Raw genomic sequence first — 18,883 nt, 5'->3', positions numbered from 1 at the left:
AGGTTGAGATTGTGTTGAGATTGTGTTGAGACAGGGTACTGCGTAATGTGGACTGTGTTACCTTTTTGGACGACTGTCAGACTGTGCTGGATGCGGGAGGAGATCTCAGCTCCGATAGGGCCTCTGCTCTCAGGCCCCCAGCTCTCCCTTGGTCTCTCTGACTTCCTTTTTTCCCTTCCTCCACTCTTCTTTGTTTCTTCATCGCGTGTCAGTCCACTGGTGGCTTTATCACTCCATGTCAGTCTGGGCTCTTCAGCACGCAACCTTTGCTGTCCGCCATACCTGTCACAACCATGCTCCACAGTTTAGGTTAGAATGGTTGAGAAAACATGACTGTAGGCTTGGTGCCTTGTCAGATCCTCAACAGTCCACATTCCCTTTCAGTTCAGCAGATTGATGCTCAAGTCAAATCAAGTGATCCTTCATTATCCAATGAAGGGACATTAATTTGGCTGCTGGTTCTCATCAAAATAGACCAAATGGATCTCAGCGATCAATTGTCTTCTTTTACCATCTTTGAATGAAGGGCTTGTGTTGATTACCACATGATCTTAGCAGAGGTCCTTGCTCTATACCCCAATGTTCTGCCCTGTATTCTGCTGTTTTGCGCTTCTCCATTCCCTAAGTAATATGTGATATGATCTGCCGCGCGTGGATAAAAATAGCCAGTGGAATTGGTTTCCCTGCTGACAGAGCGTTGCTGTTGGATGTACAGCACTGTTTAGTGTCCGATTAATGTCTTCCCCATTACTGAGGTTCAGCTCTGAGGTCATTAGCACAATCTATTGCTCTGTGGAGAGCACAGTGTATGAGGCTGTGCTCAACTGTGTTGAAGAGCCCAAAGCTCACAGAAGTCACTGTGACATTAAAACAGGAAGCGGTGCTGACCCAGTGAGACAGAGGAACATCCTTCTCTGAGAGGCTAAATTACCCGCTCCTCTCCTCTGCCCTCTACACCCTTCCCCCCTACATACTACTCATGGGATGGGATGCTGTTTATCCAATGGTAAGAAGGCTTGCTCCCCTAGCCTGTGTGTGTGTGTGTGTGTGTGTGTGTGTGTGTGTGTGTGTGTGTGTGTGTGTGTGTGTGTGTGTGTGTGTGTGTGTGTGTGTGTGTGTGTGTGTGTGTGTGTGTGTGTGTGTGTGTGTGTGTGTGTGTGTGTGTTAATACTTTTTCCCCAAAGTCTCTGAGGCCATTTTGGAGAGCTAATAGCCTAATGACTTGTGGCATTCTTTCACATGACATTCCTTTGTCATGCCAATACTCTGTTTTATCCTACATCTATTGAGCAGTGTGAAAAGGCCTATCGACAATATAATAGAGTTATGAGTTGAAACAGTGACTAATGTATAATGTAAGACTATTGTAAGTGGTCTTCCTTTGTGTTTACCAAAACATGTAAGTAGGTTCTGTCTAATAGAGGCTACATGTAGACTAATTTTCTCGGAATGTAAAGGGGTTTCAAATACTTACATACAATCTGTAATCATTTTTGTGTATATTTATGTGTGAAAGTAGGAAGTGGGCTAAAACTCTGGTTTTGTTGAGCTATGTAGACTAGAGCCAAAACTCCATCTTGTTTCCTTTAATGGCCCAGTGCAGTCAAAAACGTGATTTCCTATGTTTTATAAATATTTCCACACTATGAGGATGGAATAATATTGTGAAATTGTGAAAATTATGATAATGCCCTTTTAGTATGCGAGTTGTTTGAAAAGACCTGAGTTTTGGCCTGCCTGGTGACATCACTAGGTGGTAAATTGGTCAATAGACCAATAGGAAATAGAGTTCCTAAACTCTCTGCCAATAACAGCTAGTTTTCAGTTTTCCCCTCCCCACTCAGACCACTCCCAGACAGTCCTAGCAAAATTCTTGTTTGAGAAATTGCTCATGCTATGAAGATATTTCTGTTTCTTTTTGACCATTTTATTTTCAAACAATCACAGTAGGGTACTTAATTGATACCCAGAAATGATTTGATATTGATATTTTAAAAAATGACTGCATTGGACCTTTAAACAAGGCGGCATTGATCAGACTACCCACGCTGTGCGGCGCGCGCTAGTGTCTGTTCACTTTTGATGAAGGGGGACACGTTGAAGTAGCTATAGGCTTCCATAGAAATGATATTTTTGTGATTGATAATCCATTTCCTAACCTGTCGTAATTCGTTAAATAAGAGGACAAAGACAGACAATGCTGCGAGTATACTGCCGATGATAAGGTAAGCGTTCATTGATAGACTTAATTATAATTACCCATCTGAGTTAATTAGCGGTATAACCTATACTGTAGGTAGTAATTACTTTACCGATTAAAACGTGACTGATTTAATTTTGATTAAATATGCGACTGTTTTGTCCTCGAGCTCGCGATGGAAATGCAATTGATTTATGTATGGCTTTTGAAGTGCCGCTCCATATTGCGAGTGTCTCCACCAAATTAACTCGCTCAGAAGCGTCTATAACCGCATTATGAATCCCTCAAGGGTTCAACTGTGGGACATGTAACAGAGAAAATCATATCGACTAGGTTTAAAAAAAATATATATGAAAGTAAACTGAGTGTGAAACGGTGAATTTACTATGAACTCATCGGTGTTGGTCTATGCATCATCCATCCATGACACTACATAGCCACCATCAGTCGGTGTCACACTACTTATAAAGGCTATAGGCCGATTTATAAAGTCTTCATAAGCACTACATGGTCTAAATGCTCCATGTATCATTTAGAAACAGAAAACTAAAATAAAGTGTGAACATTTGGCATAACCATTTTCCCTTAATAATGTTTTCTGAAGCATATAGGATTTCTTAAGTGTTTGAAGGCTTCATTATGCCTTAAAACATGGTTCATTTTGGACTGATTTGGACGGATTCAAAACAGAATTTATGCAGAACATGATCCATTCTGTTTTCTTGGCATATCAATAACACCACCTAAAATGTGTGAACAGACAACCTATTCCATAGATATCCAAGAGGTCTGGGTCTTTATGGCACAGGAGGTAGTGTGGTTGTGTTTTGACAAAGAGTCGCTGGTTCAACCCCCACTCCAGATATTCCACTCCAGTTGCTACATTCTGATTGACTCACTTCAATTCTATGAATGTGCAAAATTAAACTCCTTCTCTTTGTTTTTCATAACTCTTATCTTTGGGACACAAAAATGTCAGAGTCATGATGATATGATATGAGAGGCAGTTAAGCCATAACATTCCATATCTCTACTGTTATATTATGCATGAGAACTTCATCTACCAGTCAATACATGTTTGGTAGGCTTTGCCATTGATGTTGGTCAAAGCCTTGTCGTCTTGATCTGAGTGGAATGTTTTTGTTTCATTCAGGCCAGTGTTTGCCTAAGTTACATTCATGAATTGGATTTTGGATCTGCCTCAAAGCCACATTGGCCATGTATCTAATTGGATGCTGTTGAAAATTATATTTCTCTGTGTGTGTTTTGGTGATGCAGTTACGTTGTGTTTATGATTGTTCAATTCTGCCCTCTGTGCAAAACATGTTGTGTGTGTGTGAGGGAGTTTTAGTTTGCTTAGTGAAATTGCATGCGTGCATGTTTGGTTATGCTCACTTATTTGTGTGTGTGTGTGTGTTTGGCCAGCTGCTTTTCTGTGTGTGGGTGGAGTGGTGTCAGAGGTCTGAGCCACTTACAGTTACTTCCTGTCTCTGCATAACGTTGTATAAGAGAGGGGGCGCTGGTCAGGAGTGATCATGTTTCTCCTCTCAATACACACACACACACACACACAAACTGTGCTGCCGGCATGAAAATCATCTGCTCAATAACATAAATTAATTATCTTTTCCCCAACCAGAACTGTATAGGTAATGGACTGCCATAGGAATTGCCATGAAAGAACCTAGAAAATGGCCTCTGACTCACTGTCATTAGCAGAAATGTCACTGAAAATATTACAGAAACAGCACTAGAAATGTGCAGGAAATTTAGGGGCAGAAGTCACTGATGCCAAATTGGACTCTCCCCATAGAGAATGTCCATGGTTTGTAAAGCTGAGGGGCCCTTTGGATTTCTCCACACTAACTAGTGAAGTTAGAGAGGAATGTGCTCAGTGTCCCTCAGTGCCCTTATATACTGTCTCAGGTTTGGCACACCGTTCATTAAATGTTAAGATGTCGGATGTGCTCCGCTGATTTTTTTGGGGGAGAAAAGGACTCAATATTCCTTCTCAAGTTCCTCGAAAACAGAGGAAGGGGAAGTTGTATTAGCTGAGCATTTCAGATCTGGGTGGATATTAAACACCTAGTTTACAATCTAAAAGATATTAGAATATTTATTATAGACTCTAAAGACCCCTGCTGTGAAGTGAAAATGTTAGTTTGAATAACAATTATATTTTTGTCCTGAGGTCCTATGAGTACAGATTCATTAAGTTGTGTGGGTATCTGCCATCTTAACTCAGGTCAGAGAGAGAGTGTATGGAATGTGCATAATGGTATCTAGGGACCCATTGGCATTGTTGCCAATGGTTGATGGGATTCTTTAAATTTGTCTTATGAAGCGGAAATAACACCACCTGGTAAGAGAATCTGCATTGGACTGTATCACTGGAAGCAGAGCGGGAATGAGAGTGATAGAAAGTTTGTACTTTTTAAAATTCTAGAAGCCTAGTTACATTCCAATTTAATCTGTTGCGCATTGAGTTTTAAAATCCACAGAAAGTAATCAAACCATACCAGAGACTAATGTTGTTGGGATTCACACCAATTTACATTTTTACCTACGCATGTAGCTGCTTTCCTTGGCCCAATTCCAATTAACCAGCCATAAATCCAAAGATTGTCGCTCATATAGTGAGGACCTGGCAGTTAACCTTCTCACGTTAAGCTTCTCACACTATCCTTCTGTTAGTAATGGCTTTAAATGCCATATCTGGCTAGTCACTCACTCACTCACTCACCCTCACTCACCCTCACTCATCAAATCAAACTTTATTTGTCACATGCGTTGAATACAAGTGTAGACCTTACCGTGAAATGCTTACTTACAAGCCCTTAACCAACAGTGTAGACCTTACCGTGAAATGCTTACTTACAAGCCCTTAACCAACAGTGTAGACCTTACCGTGAAATGCTTACTTACAAGACCTTAACCAACAGTGTAGACCTTACCGTGAAATGCTTACTTACAAGCCCTTAACCAACAGTGTAGACCTTACCGTGAAATGCTTACTTACAAGACCTTAACCAACAGTGTAGACCTTACCGTGAAATGCTTACTTACAAGCCCTTAACCAACAGTGTAGACCTTACCGTGAAATGCTTACTTACAAGCCCTTAACCAACAGTGTAGACCTTACCGTGAAATGCTTACTTACAAGCCCTTAACCAACAGTGTAGACCTTACCGTGAAATGCTTACTTACAAGCCCTTAACCAACAGTGTAGACCTTACCGTGAAATGCTTACTTACAAGCCCTTAACCAACAGTGTAGACCTTACCGTGAAATGCTTACTTACAAGCCCTTAACCAACAGTGTAGACCTTACCGTGAAATGCTTACTTACAAGCCCTTAACCAACAGTGTAGACCTTACCGTGAAATGCATACTTACAAGCCCTTAACCAACAGTGTAGACCTTACCGTGAAATGCATACTTACAAGCCCTTAACCAACAGTGTAGACCTTACCGTGAAATGCTTACTTACAAGCCCGTTAACCAACAGTGTAGACCTTACCGTGAAATGCATACTTACAAGCCCTTAACCAACAGTGTAGACCTTACCGTGAAATGCTTACTTACAAGCCCTTAACCAACAGTGTAGACCTTACCGTGAAATGCTTACTTACAAGCCCTTAACCAACAGTGTAGACCTTACCGTGAAATGCTTACTTACAAGCCCTTAACCAACAGTGTAGACCTTACCGTGAAATGCTTACTTACAAGCCCTTAACCAACAGTGTAGACCTTACCGTGAAATGCTTACTTACAAGACCTTAACCAACAGTGTAGACCTTACCGTGAAATGCTTACTTACAAGCCCTTAACCAACAGTGTAGACCTTACCGTGAAATGCTTACTTACAAGCCCTTAACCAACAGTGTAGACCTTACCGTGAAATGCTTACTTACAAGCCCTTAACCAACAGTGTAGACCTTACCGTGAAATGCTTACTTACAAGCCCTTAACCAACAGTGTAGACCTTACCGTGAAATGCTTACTTACAAGCCCTTAACCAACAGTGTAGACCTTACCGTGAAATGCTTACTTACAAGCCCTTAACCAACAGTGTAGACCTTACCGTGAAATGCTTACTTACAAGCCCTTAACCAACAGTGTAGACCTTACCGTGAAATGCTTACTTACAAGCCCTTAACCAACAGTGTAGACCTTACCGTGAAATGCATACTTACAAGCCCTTAACCAACAGTGTAGACCTTACCGTGAAATGCATACTTACAAGCCCTTAACCAACAGTGTAGACCTTACCGTGAAATGCTTACTTACAAGCCCTTAACCAACAGTGTAGACCTTACCGTGAAATGCATACTTACAAGCCCTTAACCAACAGTGTAGACCTTACCGTGAAATGCTTACTTACAAGCCCTTAACCAACAGTGTAGACCTTACCGTGAAATGCTTACTTACAAGCCCTTAACCAACAGTGTAGACCTTACCGTGAAATGCTTACTTACAAGCCCTTAACCAACAGTGTAGACCTTACCGTGAAATGCTTACTTACAAGCCCTTAACCAACAGTGTAGACCTTACCGTGAAATGCTTACTTACAAGCCCTTAACCAACAGTGTAGACCTTACCGTGAAATGCTTACGTACAAGCCCTTAACCAACAGTGTAGACCTTACCGTGAAATGCTTACTTACAAGCCCTTAACCAACAGTGTAGACCTTACCGTGAAATGCTTACTTACAAGCCTTTAACCAACAGTGTAGACCTTACCGTGAAATGCTTACTTACAAGCCCTTAACCAACAGTGTAGACCTTACCGTGAAATGCTTACTTACAAGCCCTTAACCAACAGTGTAGACCTTACCGTGAAATGCTTACGTACAAGCCCTTAACCAACAGTGTAGACCTTACCGTGAAATGCTTACTTACAAGCCCTTAACCAACAGTGTAGACCTTACCGTGAAATGCTTACTTACAAGCCTTTAACCAACAGTGTAGACCTTACCGTGAAATGCTTACTTACAAGCCCTTAACCAACAGTGCAGTTCAAGAAGAGTTAAGAAAATATTTACCAAATAAACTAAAGTAAAAAAGTTAAACAAAAAATAAAACGACCCCCATTGGCACTGTATAAATTAACTTAAAAATGCATCCCTCCTAAATCCTTCCCTGACGATGTAGCTTGTTCTGTTCCACACCAAGTGGCGAGGCTGCAGTTGGACTGAAACACAGACTCCTGATTGTAGCTTTAAGGGATCACAGATAGATGAAAGCATTGGGTGGTCCTTGATTTCACTTATTCAATCACATCTCACTGGGCACATCACCTTATTTCAACGTGGATAATTGGGTAATATTAAGTTTAGACATTGATCAATGAGATTTACAACCTATATTCATTCACCTTCTCAAAAAGACAGTCAAAAGTTAGTTGAATTTCCAACTATCTAAGCACAAGATACATCTCCTTCAAATGTTGATATGTGGTTGCATTGACAACCAAACACAATTCAATATCACTTTTGAAATACAAAAATACAATTTGAATTGTTAGGTACTACTGTACTTTTTGGAGCTAGGAACACTAGCATTTCGCTACACCCACAATAACATCTGCTAAATATATTTATGTGACCAATAAGATTTGATTTGATAAATAGCCTATTAACTTAACAAATTATATGTTGGATTCACGTCTCCACCTCAACCAAAAATAAAAGTTAAAGAATGGAACTAAGCCATTAAGTCAATGAATATCATAAAATTTTGAATCAACCAGAGCTTGAAACCCTAAGTGTATTGTATTGTCTATTTTTAGTTTAATTCTTGGTTGAATTTGAACAATAGATGATGATGACGTTCCAAATTGTAAATAGGCCTAAATAGCATCATTGATGATATATGCATGATAAAGTATGGTCACATTTAATTTGCTCTATTAAGCCTACCCTTTTGGAATGACTTTGATAGCAACAGTGAATCTATTTCATTTTTTAAGTGGAGATCTTTGTCTCAACAATAATTCTCACGATAGCACATTGGGAACAGTCTGTGACCACTATCATAGCTAAGAAGGGCTTGCTTAAACTGTGAATGGGAGATCAAAGAGTAGTTGTAGGTAGATCAATTCTCCAATAGGAGGTGCTGCCCAGCCTATTGATTTTTTTTCAGATAGTGGATATAACATTGAAGATCTGACGTTGTTTTTGAAATTGACATTTGGTTACCATGATGATCATCGTGTGGTAGAAATGTCACCCTCAAAATTAACAGTTTACTTTGATGACTTTTTTTCGAATCCAATGTATTTTCCATATAGATTCCACCCCACAATACATTGACAAATTACGTTGAAACAACGTTGATTCAACCAGTTTGTGCCCAGTGGGATACTGGTACACGAACAGGGCCTTGCGTGAATGAGGACAATTTTGATGAGCATCTCAAGCAATGAGACGATGCATTTTGTTGTAACATTTTGCAATATGATAATATTCCACTTCACTGTGTTATCTTCCAATGATGGATCTTTGATCAGGTGACTATATAATGTTTTTTTCCTCCCAGACAATTTACATTTCCTGGAAGGCGACACTGTATTCATACATTATTCAGACATAGGAACCAGCATAGAAGTAGTGATCAAACCGAACTCATACCTCAGTCTCATAATGACGGATGTTCACTGTGACAATAACACACACACACACACACACACACACACACACACACACACACACACACACACACACACACACACACACACACACACACACACACACACACACACACACACACACACACACACACACACACACACACACACACACACACACACACACACACACACACACACACACACAGAGTTGGGGGAATGAACCCAAACAAAAACTGTACGAAATGTAAGAACATCAACATGGATGATATGAAGGGTTGTCTATTTATTCATCCATAATAATTACATAAAATATGTTTGAATGCGGCTCTATCTACTATTGAAAAGCATCCCTTATCCTCGAATAACAGGAGAATCTCCAGACTCATCATAATGTACTGAGTTTGCGACCACACATATCCAGTGAATAACTGTATCTCTGCCAGAATGACAATAAAAGTGCTAACACAGACGAATTCTGTGATAACTGTCGTTTTGTGCAAGGTTGGCAATGACAGTGGGGGGGTTGTAGTCTCCTCCTGCCCATGACAGGGCCCCTCACTAGCGTTTGCCACCTATTTTTTAAAGACCATCTCGTCGTGACAGGCACAGCCATTAGACGATAATTAGGCTGAAATCTCCCTTCGCTCGTCATAAAAGTCCAATCAGTAGAGACGTTGATTCAATGTGAGGCGGCCAGCTGCCCAGGCCTGATCGTCTAGCCCATCTAGCCCCGGCCCTGATACCATTAATTGGACCTCTTTAATATTTATGGATCATCTTTAAGATAAGGAGTTATGTATTTCTCTCCTGCTGAGCCCTTATTTCAAAGGGTGGCTGTTCAGTGCTAGGTGATAACCCCCTGCCATTGTGCCTGAGAGAAATCTTGTCACATTTTGGCAGCTTATCTGCTAGGCTGCAGACGAGAGCACAGCATGTGTACAATTACAGACTAGGACCTCCTTCATTGAAGACAATGTGAAATAGCAAATAGGTCATTTTCTTTCTCGAGAAAGTCAGCAAATGTTAGTATAACGTCAGTGTTAAGGAGTAGTTTTAGTCTGGCCTTCCTCCTACTTGGGCCTCCTATCCTTTTCCCCAATCTTTTTTCTCTCTGTTCAAAGCTTCATTAAACTTTGAAGCTGCATATTTCCCTTCCCGGCCCCCACTGCCAAAGGGCAGTGATGCGTGCGTCTAAATGGTCAGGGAGGAACCAGATAAGGTGTACTTGCAGTTTGCTTCTCCCCAAAAAACTTAGGTTTTGTTAAATATAAAATTATCAGTTGAAAGTGATATTCAAACCAGGGCTTGTATTGGACTGGTACACAGTCTTGTATTGATTGTAGTCTGTCGATGTTAGGGTATGGATGAGTATCATGTTACAGTCTCCCACATGTGACAGGGAGTGTCACATGTTTTTGTTTGAGATTAGGATTAGGATTTTAGGATAGGCCGTCATATCAGGTAGGAGGGGATGTAAAATGGAGGTGTCTCTATAACAGCACACCAGAGTATCCACTATGAAATAATGAGGGTATCCTACAATAGAATTCAGCTCCCTCATCTCTTCTGACCTTCTCTATCCACAGATCTCACCAGCCGAATGCACTGAGGAGGACTTAGAGCAGGATTGAGTGAGGAGGAACTCTCTCAGTTCTGTACTCAGGATTATTGGGTGTGGCTTAGGGCCGAGCTGACTTAGCCAATCAAACCTGAGGAAGTTCCCCTGACAACCTGCTGTCCTAAGGGGGTGACTGTTAGTTTTGCTTGCACCTACAGTATTCCACTGGGCCCTCCAGCCACTCCCTGGTCTCTGATGGAGGGCAGCCCAGAGAAGCAGAAGCCCAGCCCGCGACACCGGCCCAAACCCAGGGGCCCCTCCACACTGACTCTGGGCCAGTCCCGCAGCACAGAGGACCTATCTGAGGGCCTCCCCAGGGCCAACTTTAGGAAGGGCTTCTCCCTACGTAACGTCAGCCTGTGTGTGGTGGACGGGGTCCGGGACATGCTCCAGAGGAGCCGAGGAGCCTCTCCAGAACCCCGCTGCAGGCTCAACGGGGATACGGGAGGGTGTTGGAGTCCCCGCCTGCTGCGTATGCCCCGGGGATCCCGCTGTGCTGCCCTGAGGCCCCTGCCAGCTGAGGTGCAGAGGGAAGGAGCCCTGCGTTACATGGTGGCAGACGACTCGCACAGCATGGGCAGCAATGCTCAGTGGCAGAAGTGTCGTCTGCTGCTGAGGAGGATGAGAGGAGGAGGAGGAGGAGGAGGAGAAGGAGGGGTCACTGAAGGGGAGGGGGGATTCCTGCTGGAGTTCTATGTGCCCCCCAAGGTAGGTTCCCTGGTCCGTGCAGAAGTTGGCTTGAGCTTTGATTGGTTATCTCAAACTGTGAGAAAGGCACAAAGTAGAACCAATCAGTAAAAAAGCACATCCTCTTCATTATCAACGCATCGTTCCAACAACATCAACATAGCCTTTCCAGACACTGAAGTCAGGAGGACTTCGAGTTAGTTGTCAGCCACTAGTGAACTATATGAATTATGGTCAAACTACCAGTGAAAAATAGATTTCTAACAGTGATGCAGTGCTAACTTTAACTTGTATTTTTCTCTGACCCAGTCGTCCAAGCCCAAATTGAGTGTTCCTCTGACAGCCGTCATGGAGGTGCGGACCACCATGCCACTGGAGATGCCAGACAGGGACAACACCTTTGTCCTCAAGGTCAGCTTTACTTGTAATGTCAGTACATTTTTATCACAAGTGTACAGTTGAAGTCTGTACAGTTGAAGTTGAAGTTTACATACACTTAGGTTGGAGTCATTAACTTGTTTTTCAACCAACTCCACAAATTTCTTGTTAACAAACTATAGTTTTGGCAAGTCTGTTAGGACATCTACTTTGTGCATAACAACAATTGTTTACAGACAGATTATTTAACTTCTAATTCACTGTATCACAATTCCAGTGGGTCAGAAGTTTACATACACTAAGTTGACTGTGCCTTTATTAAACAGCTTGGAAAATTCCTGAAAATTATGTCATGGCTTTATAGAAGCTTCTGAGAGCCTAATTGACATCATTTGAGTCAATTGGAGGTGTACGTGTGGATGTATTTCAAGGCCTACCTTCAAACTCAGTGCCTCTTTGCTTGACATCATGGAAAAATCAAAAGAAATCAGCCAAGACCTCAGAAAAAAAATGTGTAGACCTCCACAAGTCTGGTTCATCCTTGGGAGCAATTTCCAAACGCCTGAAGGTACCATGTTCATCTGTACAAACAATAGTATGCAAGTCTAAACACCATGGGACCACGCAGCCTTCATACAGCTCAGGAAGGAGACGCGTTCTGTCTCCTAGAGATGAACGTACTTTGATGCGAAAAGTGCAAAACAATCCCAGAACAACAGCAAAGGACTTTGTGAAGATACTGGAGGAAACAGGTACAAAAGTATCTATATCCACAGTAAAACGAGTCCTATATCGATATAACCTGAAAGGCCGCTCAGCAAGGAAGAAGCCACTGCTCCAAAACCGCCATAAAAAAGCCAAAGCACGGTTTGTAACTGCACATGGGGACAAAGATTGTACTTTTTGGAGAAATGTCCTCTGGTCTGATGAAACAAAAGTAGAACTGTTTGGCCATAATGACCATCGTTATGTTTGGAGGAAAAAGGGGGAGGATATCAAGCCGAAGAACAACTTCCCAACCGTGAAGCACGGTTTGGAGGCATCATGTTGTGGGGGTGCTTTGCTGCAGGAGGGACTGGTGCACTTCACAAAATAGATAGCATCATGAGGTAGGAAAATTATGTGGATATTCAAGCAACATCTCAAGACATCAGTCAGGAAGTTAAAGCTTGGTCGCAAATGGGTCTTCCAAATGGACAATGACCCCAAGCATACTTCCAAAGTTGTGGCAAAATGGCTTAAGGACAACAAAGTCAAGGTATTGGAGTGGCCATCACAAAGCCCTGACATCAATCCTATAGAAAATTTGTTGGCAGAAATGAAAAAGTGTGTGTGAGCAAAGAGGCCTACAAACCTGACTCAGTTACACCAGCTCTGTCAGGAGGAATGGGCCAAAGTTCACCCAACGTATTGTGGGAAGCTTGTGGAAGGCTACCCGAAACGTTTGACCCAAGTTAAACAATTTAAAGGCAATGCTACCAAATACTAATTGAGTGTATGTACACTTCTGACCCACTGGGAATGTGATGAAAGAAATAAAAGCTGAAATAAATCTTTCTCATTTCACATTCTTAAAATAAAGTGTTGATCCTAACTGACCTAAAACAGGGAATTGTTACTGGGATTAAATGTCAGGAATTGACATAGAGTTTAAATGTATTTGGCTAAGGTGTATGTAAACTTCCGACTTCAACTGTACGTAGGCGTTATGACATAACAGTCAGGGTTACCAAATTCTCTGTATGATGCAGATTGGCGTAATGAACCAAACAGTGAAAGACGGTCTGAGTACAGTGTCTATGTAGATAATTGAGTCCCTCACTCTGTATACACTTGTCAAACATGTCTTTTGTAGTAATCAATGTCAATGCTTTGTGCACAGTGAGTGATAAATATACAGAGATGCAGTTGACTGAGAGACAAATAGTCGGCTGAGGTAAACCACGGACCATATTGTTCAGCTAAGCTCTTGTCAGTAGGCTAAAACAGGCTTCTAATATGGTACCATCAAGATATGTTCTGTAACATTCACTCAATTATAGGTTGGCCTATATATAGTATATATTGAAATGATCTTATATTCGTCAGTGACCTTCAGCCCTGTAAGAACTACGTTTGATAGATAAATATGTGCTTGTATAATAGAACTTAACCATCTGTATCATTTGGTTTCTTTATACACCTATCCAATACTCTCATATCTACACAAGTGTCTATTCGATTTGGAATGTGCTAATCTTGTGCCTAATCCAATGCTTGTGTTGCAGGTGGAGAATGGAGGAGAATACATCCTGGAGACATTAGACTCCCTGCAGAAACACTCCTGGGTGGCTGACATTCAGGACTGCATAGACCCGGGGTAAAGAAAAATACCATTACACTCGCTTCTCTGTGATCTAGGGGTGAATCTTAATGAAGTCTACAAGTGCAAGTAGATTCCTTCCCTTCTCTCTGTTCCTGCGCTGATGTGAAAGTAAAATCCCAGTGGGCAACCACGATATTGCTTTCATCGACCTTGTCTTTTCAGATTGACAGAAGACTATTGTACCCTGTATAGATGATTTTATGCAGTAACCATCAAACCCGTTCCTTCTCATTCCCTGTTTGTCTTCTGTGTGCAGGGACAGTGGAGATGACATTGAGCTGACGTCTTGTCCTCATGGCCAGTTCCCCTCGGTGTCCACCTGTAACTGTGAGCTCACGGCTAGTGAGTATTTATTCACTTTAATTGGTAATGGTAACTCAGCATCTGACTGTAGGGTAACTCCATGCTCTCTCTATGTCCACCCAGACATACCCAAGACCCCTCAGCACCGTGCTGGTCCTTGTGGCCCCTCAGGGCCCCGCTTTCGGACCCTGTTGGCCTCCCCATTGCACCCCACCCATGTCCCCCTAGAACGCTTCCTCCAGTCACTGGAGTCCAACAGGCCTGGAGCAGGTAATGGCCAGCTCTCTCTGTGGAAAGGCTGCGTTTTGGTAAGACAATATTGTGATAAAAGGTGCTTATATTATGCTTCTCACCCGTAGGTGAAGGAACACCCCGCTCTGAGATGGACACCTCTCTGACCTGCTACCCATGGTTCCACGGTACACTGTCTCGAGTGAGTGCTGCTCAGCTGGTGTTGGTGGGCGGAGCCCGGAGCCATGGGCTCTTTGTGATTCGCCAGAGTGAGACGCGCCCGGGAGAATACGTCCTCACCTTCAACTTCCAGGGCAAAGCCAAGGTACACTCAGACGCAATCTGGTTCCAAACTAGTCTCTTTATCTGGCCGGCTGCCCATTCACTCAGGGTTCCCCTTTGCATCACAAGGGCAAAATGTATGTGAACCACATGCTTCCTCTGCTGAGTATTGGCCATATGGCCTTGATTCATTAAAACAATTATTCACCCAAAGATTCCCTTGTATTCCCCTGCTAGTTCACCCAAATTGATCTCATCTTATGGACACATGAAAGTAGTCTAGCAACGATCCAAGATGTGTGTGTTTACTAAGCTACAGCTTAGCATTAGCATTGTTGAACGCAAGCCAATGGTAGAAATACCTAACAGCATGCCTCTACCTCCCTGTGAGCAGCACCTGCGTCTGTCTGTGGACTCTCAGGGCCAGTGCCATGTGCACCACCTGTGGTTCCAGAGCGTGGGGGACATGCTGCAGCACTTCCACTGCCACCCCATTCCGTTGGAGTCCCGTGGGGCTGCAGATGTCACGCTGCGATGCTACGTCCAGACACAGCGCAGCCGCCCAGGTAACATGTGGGCTAATGCTGTCTTACTGTTTGAGATATGTCAAATGTAGGCTATTATGATTATAATAATGTCCAACATGTCCAAAAACAATCCCTGCATTCCTTGATTCCTGACCCATATCTAACCTCTCATCTTAAATGTGTTCAGTCAAGCATTTACATTATCGAAGCTACAAAAAGGGTAACCTAGCCGAACAGTGGTTTTCAAAGAAAAAGTAGTTTCAAGCCGACAAAGGAGTCTTTTAGGAAAGATCCACTGGACTAGGCAAGCATAAGGAACTGAGGATCACTCTTCCAGGCTGATGTCTGTTTGATGATTCACCACAAGGGAAGGGAGAGGCGAAAGAGACAAAGGGCACTTTTAGTTGTCCGAATCCCTTTTTCTCTGGCTCTCCCTCTGTAGGATTACCTTCTTTACTCAGTGCTGCTCTCTCTTCCCTCACCTGCTCCAATTGTGGCCAATCCTCTCACTGTGGCCAGTACTCAATTGTCATAATCAAGTAAAAGTCTAAAAGTATTTGGTTTTAAATATGCTTAAGTATCAAAAGTAAATGCTAAAATTGACATGTATCAAAAGTAAAAGTATAAACCATTTCAAATTCCTTATATTAAGCAAGACCAGACGGCACAATTTTCTTTATTTTTTTATTGACGGATAGCCAGGGGCACACTCAGACATAATTTTAAAAAACAAAGCATTTGTGTTTAGTGAGTCCGCCAGATCAGAGGCGGTAGGGATGATCAGGGATGTTCTCTTGATAAATGTATGAAGTGGACCATTTTCCTGTCAAAATGCAACGAGTACTTTTGGGTGTCAGGGAAAATGTATGGAGTAAAAAGTACATTATTTTCTTTAGTAATGTAGTGGAGTAAAAGTAAAAGTTGTCAAAACTATAAATAGTGAAGTACAGATACCCAAAAAACGACTTAAGTAAAAATACTTTAAAGTACTTTACACCACTGGCAACCCCTCTTAGTGCAACCCCTCTTAGTGAATTAATTTGGTCTCCTGTTTTGAAATATCCGTCCCTATGTATCACTAAAACCAGTCCTCTTGTTTTGTTTTTATCTTATGTTGTTTTGTATTATTACCCCCTGAATATAGAACATAGAACATCATATTATTGTAATTGCAATTTCTGACTTGATGCTGCTGTGTTCCAAGCTCGATCTATGGTAGCCTGATCCACCATCCTGACCGCTGCGTTTTATTTTAGTTTCACAACAGAATGTAAGCTTGCAGAATGTAAGATCAGGATTGCCAAACAAGGTTAGATCTATGGTGCATTTGTCTGTGTGTTTCAAACATGTCTCATGTATCCGTTGGGTTCCTCTTTGCAGAGCTCTGTGTGTCTCGGATGTCCACCCCTACCAGAGAGCCTGGCTGTCGGAACGGCCTCCACCAATTGGCACAATTCTTTCCCGGAGTCTTGCAGCCAGTTGGTGGATCTGTGGACTCTCCTCTTCCCCCTAGTTCCCCTGCTCTACCCCGCATCCTGCCTCCCTTCCCCAGACGAGAGGATGGGGGTGATGGTGGCTTACAGAGCCGCAGTGGCAGCATAGAGCATCTTCTACCGCCCTCTGGTGGCTCAGCTGATGAACAGCAGGAGACTGAGGGAGCACAAAGAACAAGAGCAGTAGAGAACCAGTACTCTCTCTACTGAGGAACCTTGACGTCATCTATGACTCTGACAGCATCAGGATCAGATATCTGTTTTGTCAAATGGATTTTGCAGGTGGTGGAACAGGTTTGGAGAGCCTTTACGCACAAAATATATTGATGAATAAAAACAGTATAGTGGTTTGATTCATCCTGAAAGTTGTCATGTTCAAGTTTAGTCCCTGAAATATTGGATGGTGGGAAAAAAAGTGTACAACAGGGGTTGAACAATAGTCCTATAAATCTACCCTAATCCTCACTAATCATGGAACTATATAACAAAAGTCCAGTCGTAGTGAACTGTGCGCCAGGCTCCAGGTTTAACCTGCTATGTGTGGTCTGAGTTCCATAATGATTCAAATGGCTACATGCCCCAAATTATTCCACAACGTTAGCCTATTATGACCCACTAATGCTAGCGACCCTCAGGAAACACACGGACGTGACAGATTAAAGAAAGGTAAGGTAATGGAATGATGCCAAATGTAAGCTACAAGAAAACAAACACTAAAGTGACACTTGTAAATGTATCTGGGTATAACTGACAGTGGCTCCTGATAGAGGTTAATATTTAACATGATACACATTGTAAAAGAAAATGGAGAAAAGCCCAGGCGTAAGCTGTAATTACAACATTCTAAAGCGCACACATCAACTCGGCAGGTTCAGCCCTACAGAAGCTTTGGTCTCCAAATTTCATCCATACAATTTACGAGGGCACAATTAAAATGTTGAATAACGGCACAGCTATTTATAGCCTATTTCACTGTGGAAAAGAGGCCGTAAATCATGTCATGTTGATGTGGTTTTCAGTTTGCTTCCATATGGCTGGTTTCACATTCGTCTCCAGGGATCATAAGGAAAAATAATCTAAAACAGTTGCTGTGCATTTACAATCCCCTTCTCCAAACGTATTACTTATTTACCTAGCTCTTATCAATAGTTTTTTTCAATTTATACATTACAGTGAATGGAGAATGCTGTTATTTCTTTCGGGAAATATGGTTATTTCTAATCGCACAACCTTAGTCATGGTTTTCTCGCCACACCATTTCTTAGACCTCCCCCTCGAATGAGTAGTGGGTGAATAGCATGTTATTATCATGCTTAAGTTCAAGGTAAGAATACGCATAGAGCTAAAAGTGCATAAAAAGGAAGTAACGTTCCATTTACGCGCGTTTAACTCTGGTCGGAATCGGGTAGGAATGGATGGGGACTTGCAGTGAACTTGAGATAACGACTTGTGGTAGTTGTCAATGTCATGGAATCTCAGAGCTAACACATGACAAGGAAGAAGAGGATGATACACCCCAGTGGATGGAACTGTTATATTCAACCTCATCCTCTTCATCCCTCCCAGATCTCAGTCATCCCCTTTGATCAAAAGACTGTGGCCCAATGTCTGTACCATAATAAATTGATTCTCTAGAGAGTTTCATAAATCCCTTGGCCCCATGGAGTATTACCATTAGTCAACAGAGAGCAATATGTAATATTTTTTTTAACGAAAATGCCACTGTGCTTGCTACTATGACATGTTGGTGTACCTTCCTGAATAAAATTGTATCAAATGCTAAATAAATGTAAAGGCCCAGTGCAGTCAAAAATGTGATTTTCCTGTGTTGTATATACAGTGCATTCGGAAAGCAGTCAGACCCATTGACTTTTTCCACATTTTGTTACGTTACTGCCTTACTCTAAAATGGATTAAATAGTTTTTTTTACTCTAGTCAACCAAGTTATAGACTGCTCTCTCTGCTTCCGCACGGCAAGCAGTACCGGAGGACCAAGTCTAGATCAAAAATAACACCTAGTTTTCAGGTTACATATCCCTCCCACCAGGCTCGTCCAATTAGGCCCCTCAGACCACTCCGACAGTCCTAGCAAAATTCTTGCTTGACAAATTGCTCTTACATAAGTAGCGAGTGATGACGTAGTGCACATAAAAATACATTTTGTGGTTT

General features: G+C 42.2%; 1 protein-coding gene across 1 annotated transcript; it reads left to right on the top strand.

Moving 5' to 3' along the window:
• The first annotated feature begins 1,859 nt into the window (after window positions 1-1,859).
• LOC123999408 (SH2B adapter protein 2-like) lies at window positions 1,860-18,738 on the top strand. Its single transcript, XM_046305183.1, has 9 exons — window positions 1,860-2,225; window positions 10,416-11,155; window positions 11,444-11,545; window positions 13,780-13,871; window positions 14,134-14,219; window positions 14,304-14,450; window positions 14,540-14,736; window positions 15,088-15,259; window positions 16,601-18,738. Exons 2-9 carry the CDS (start codon window positions 10,643-10,645, stop codon window positions 16,921-16,923), a joined length of 1,632 nt encoding a protein of 543 aa, XP_046161139.1. The 5' UTR covers window positions 1,860-2,225; window positions 10,416-10,642; the 3' UTR covers window positions 16,924-18,738.
• Window positions 18,739-18,883: the final 145 nt, after the last annotated feature.

The sequence above is a fragment of the Oncorhynchus gorbuscha genome, linkage group LG16, assembly GCF_021184085.1.
Source record: "Oncorhynchus gorbuscha isolate QuinsamMale2020 ecotype Even-year linkage group LG16, OgorEven_v1.0, whole genome shotgun sequence".
Classification (NCBI taxonomy): domain Eukaryota; kingdom Metazoa; phylum Chordata; class Actinopteri; order Salmoniformes; family Salmonidae; genus Oncorhynchus; species Oncorhynchus gorbuscha.
This window is presented reverse-complemented; position numbering and strand designations above follow the sequence as displayed.

Excerpts from the sequence above, each read along its gene's own strand:
- LOC123999408 (XM_046305183.1), top strand. The coding sequence starts at position 10,643 with ATGGAGGGCAGCCCAGAGAAGCAGAAGCCCAGCCCGCGACACCGGCCC. Across the intron at positions 11,546-13,779 it reads ACAACACCTTTGTCCTCAAG|GTGGAGAATGGAGGAGAATA; the intron begins GTCAGCTTTACT and ends CTTGTGTTGCAG. Across the intron at positions 14,220-14,303 it reads TAACTGTGAGCTCACGGCTA|ACATACCCAAGACCCCTCAG; the intron begins GTGAGTATTTAT and ends ATGTCCACCCAG.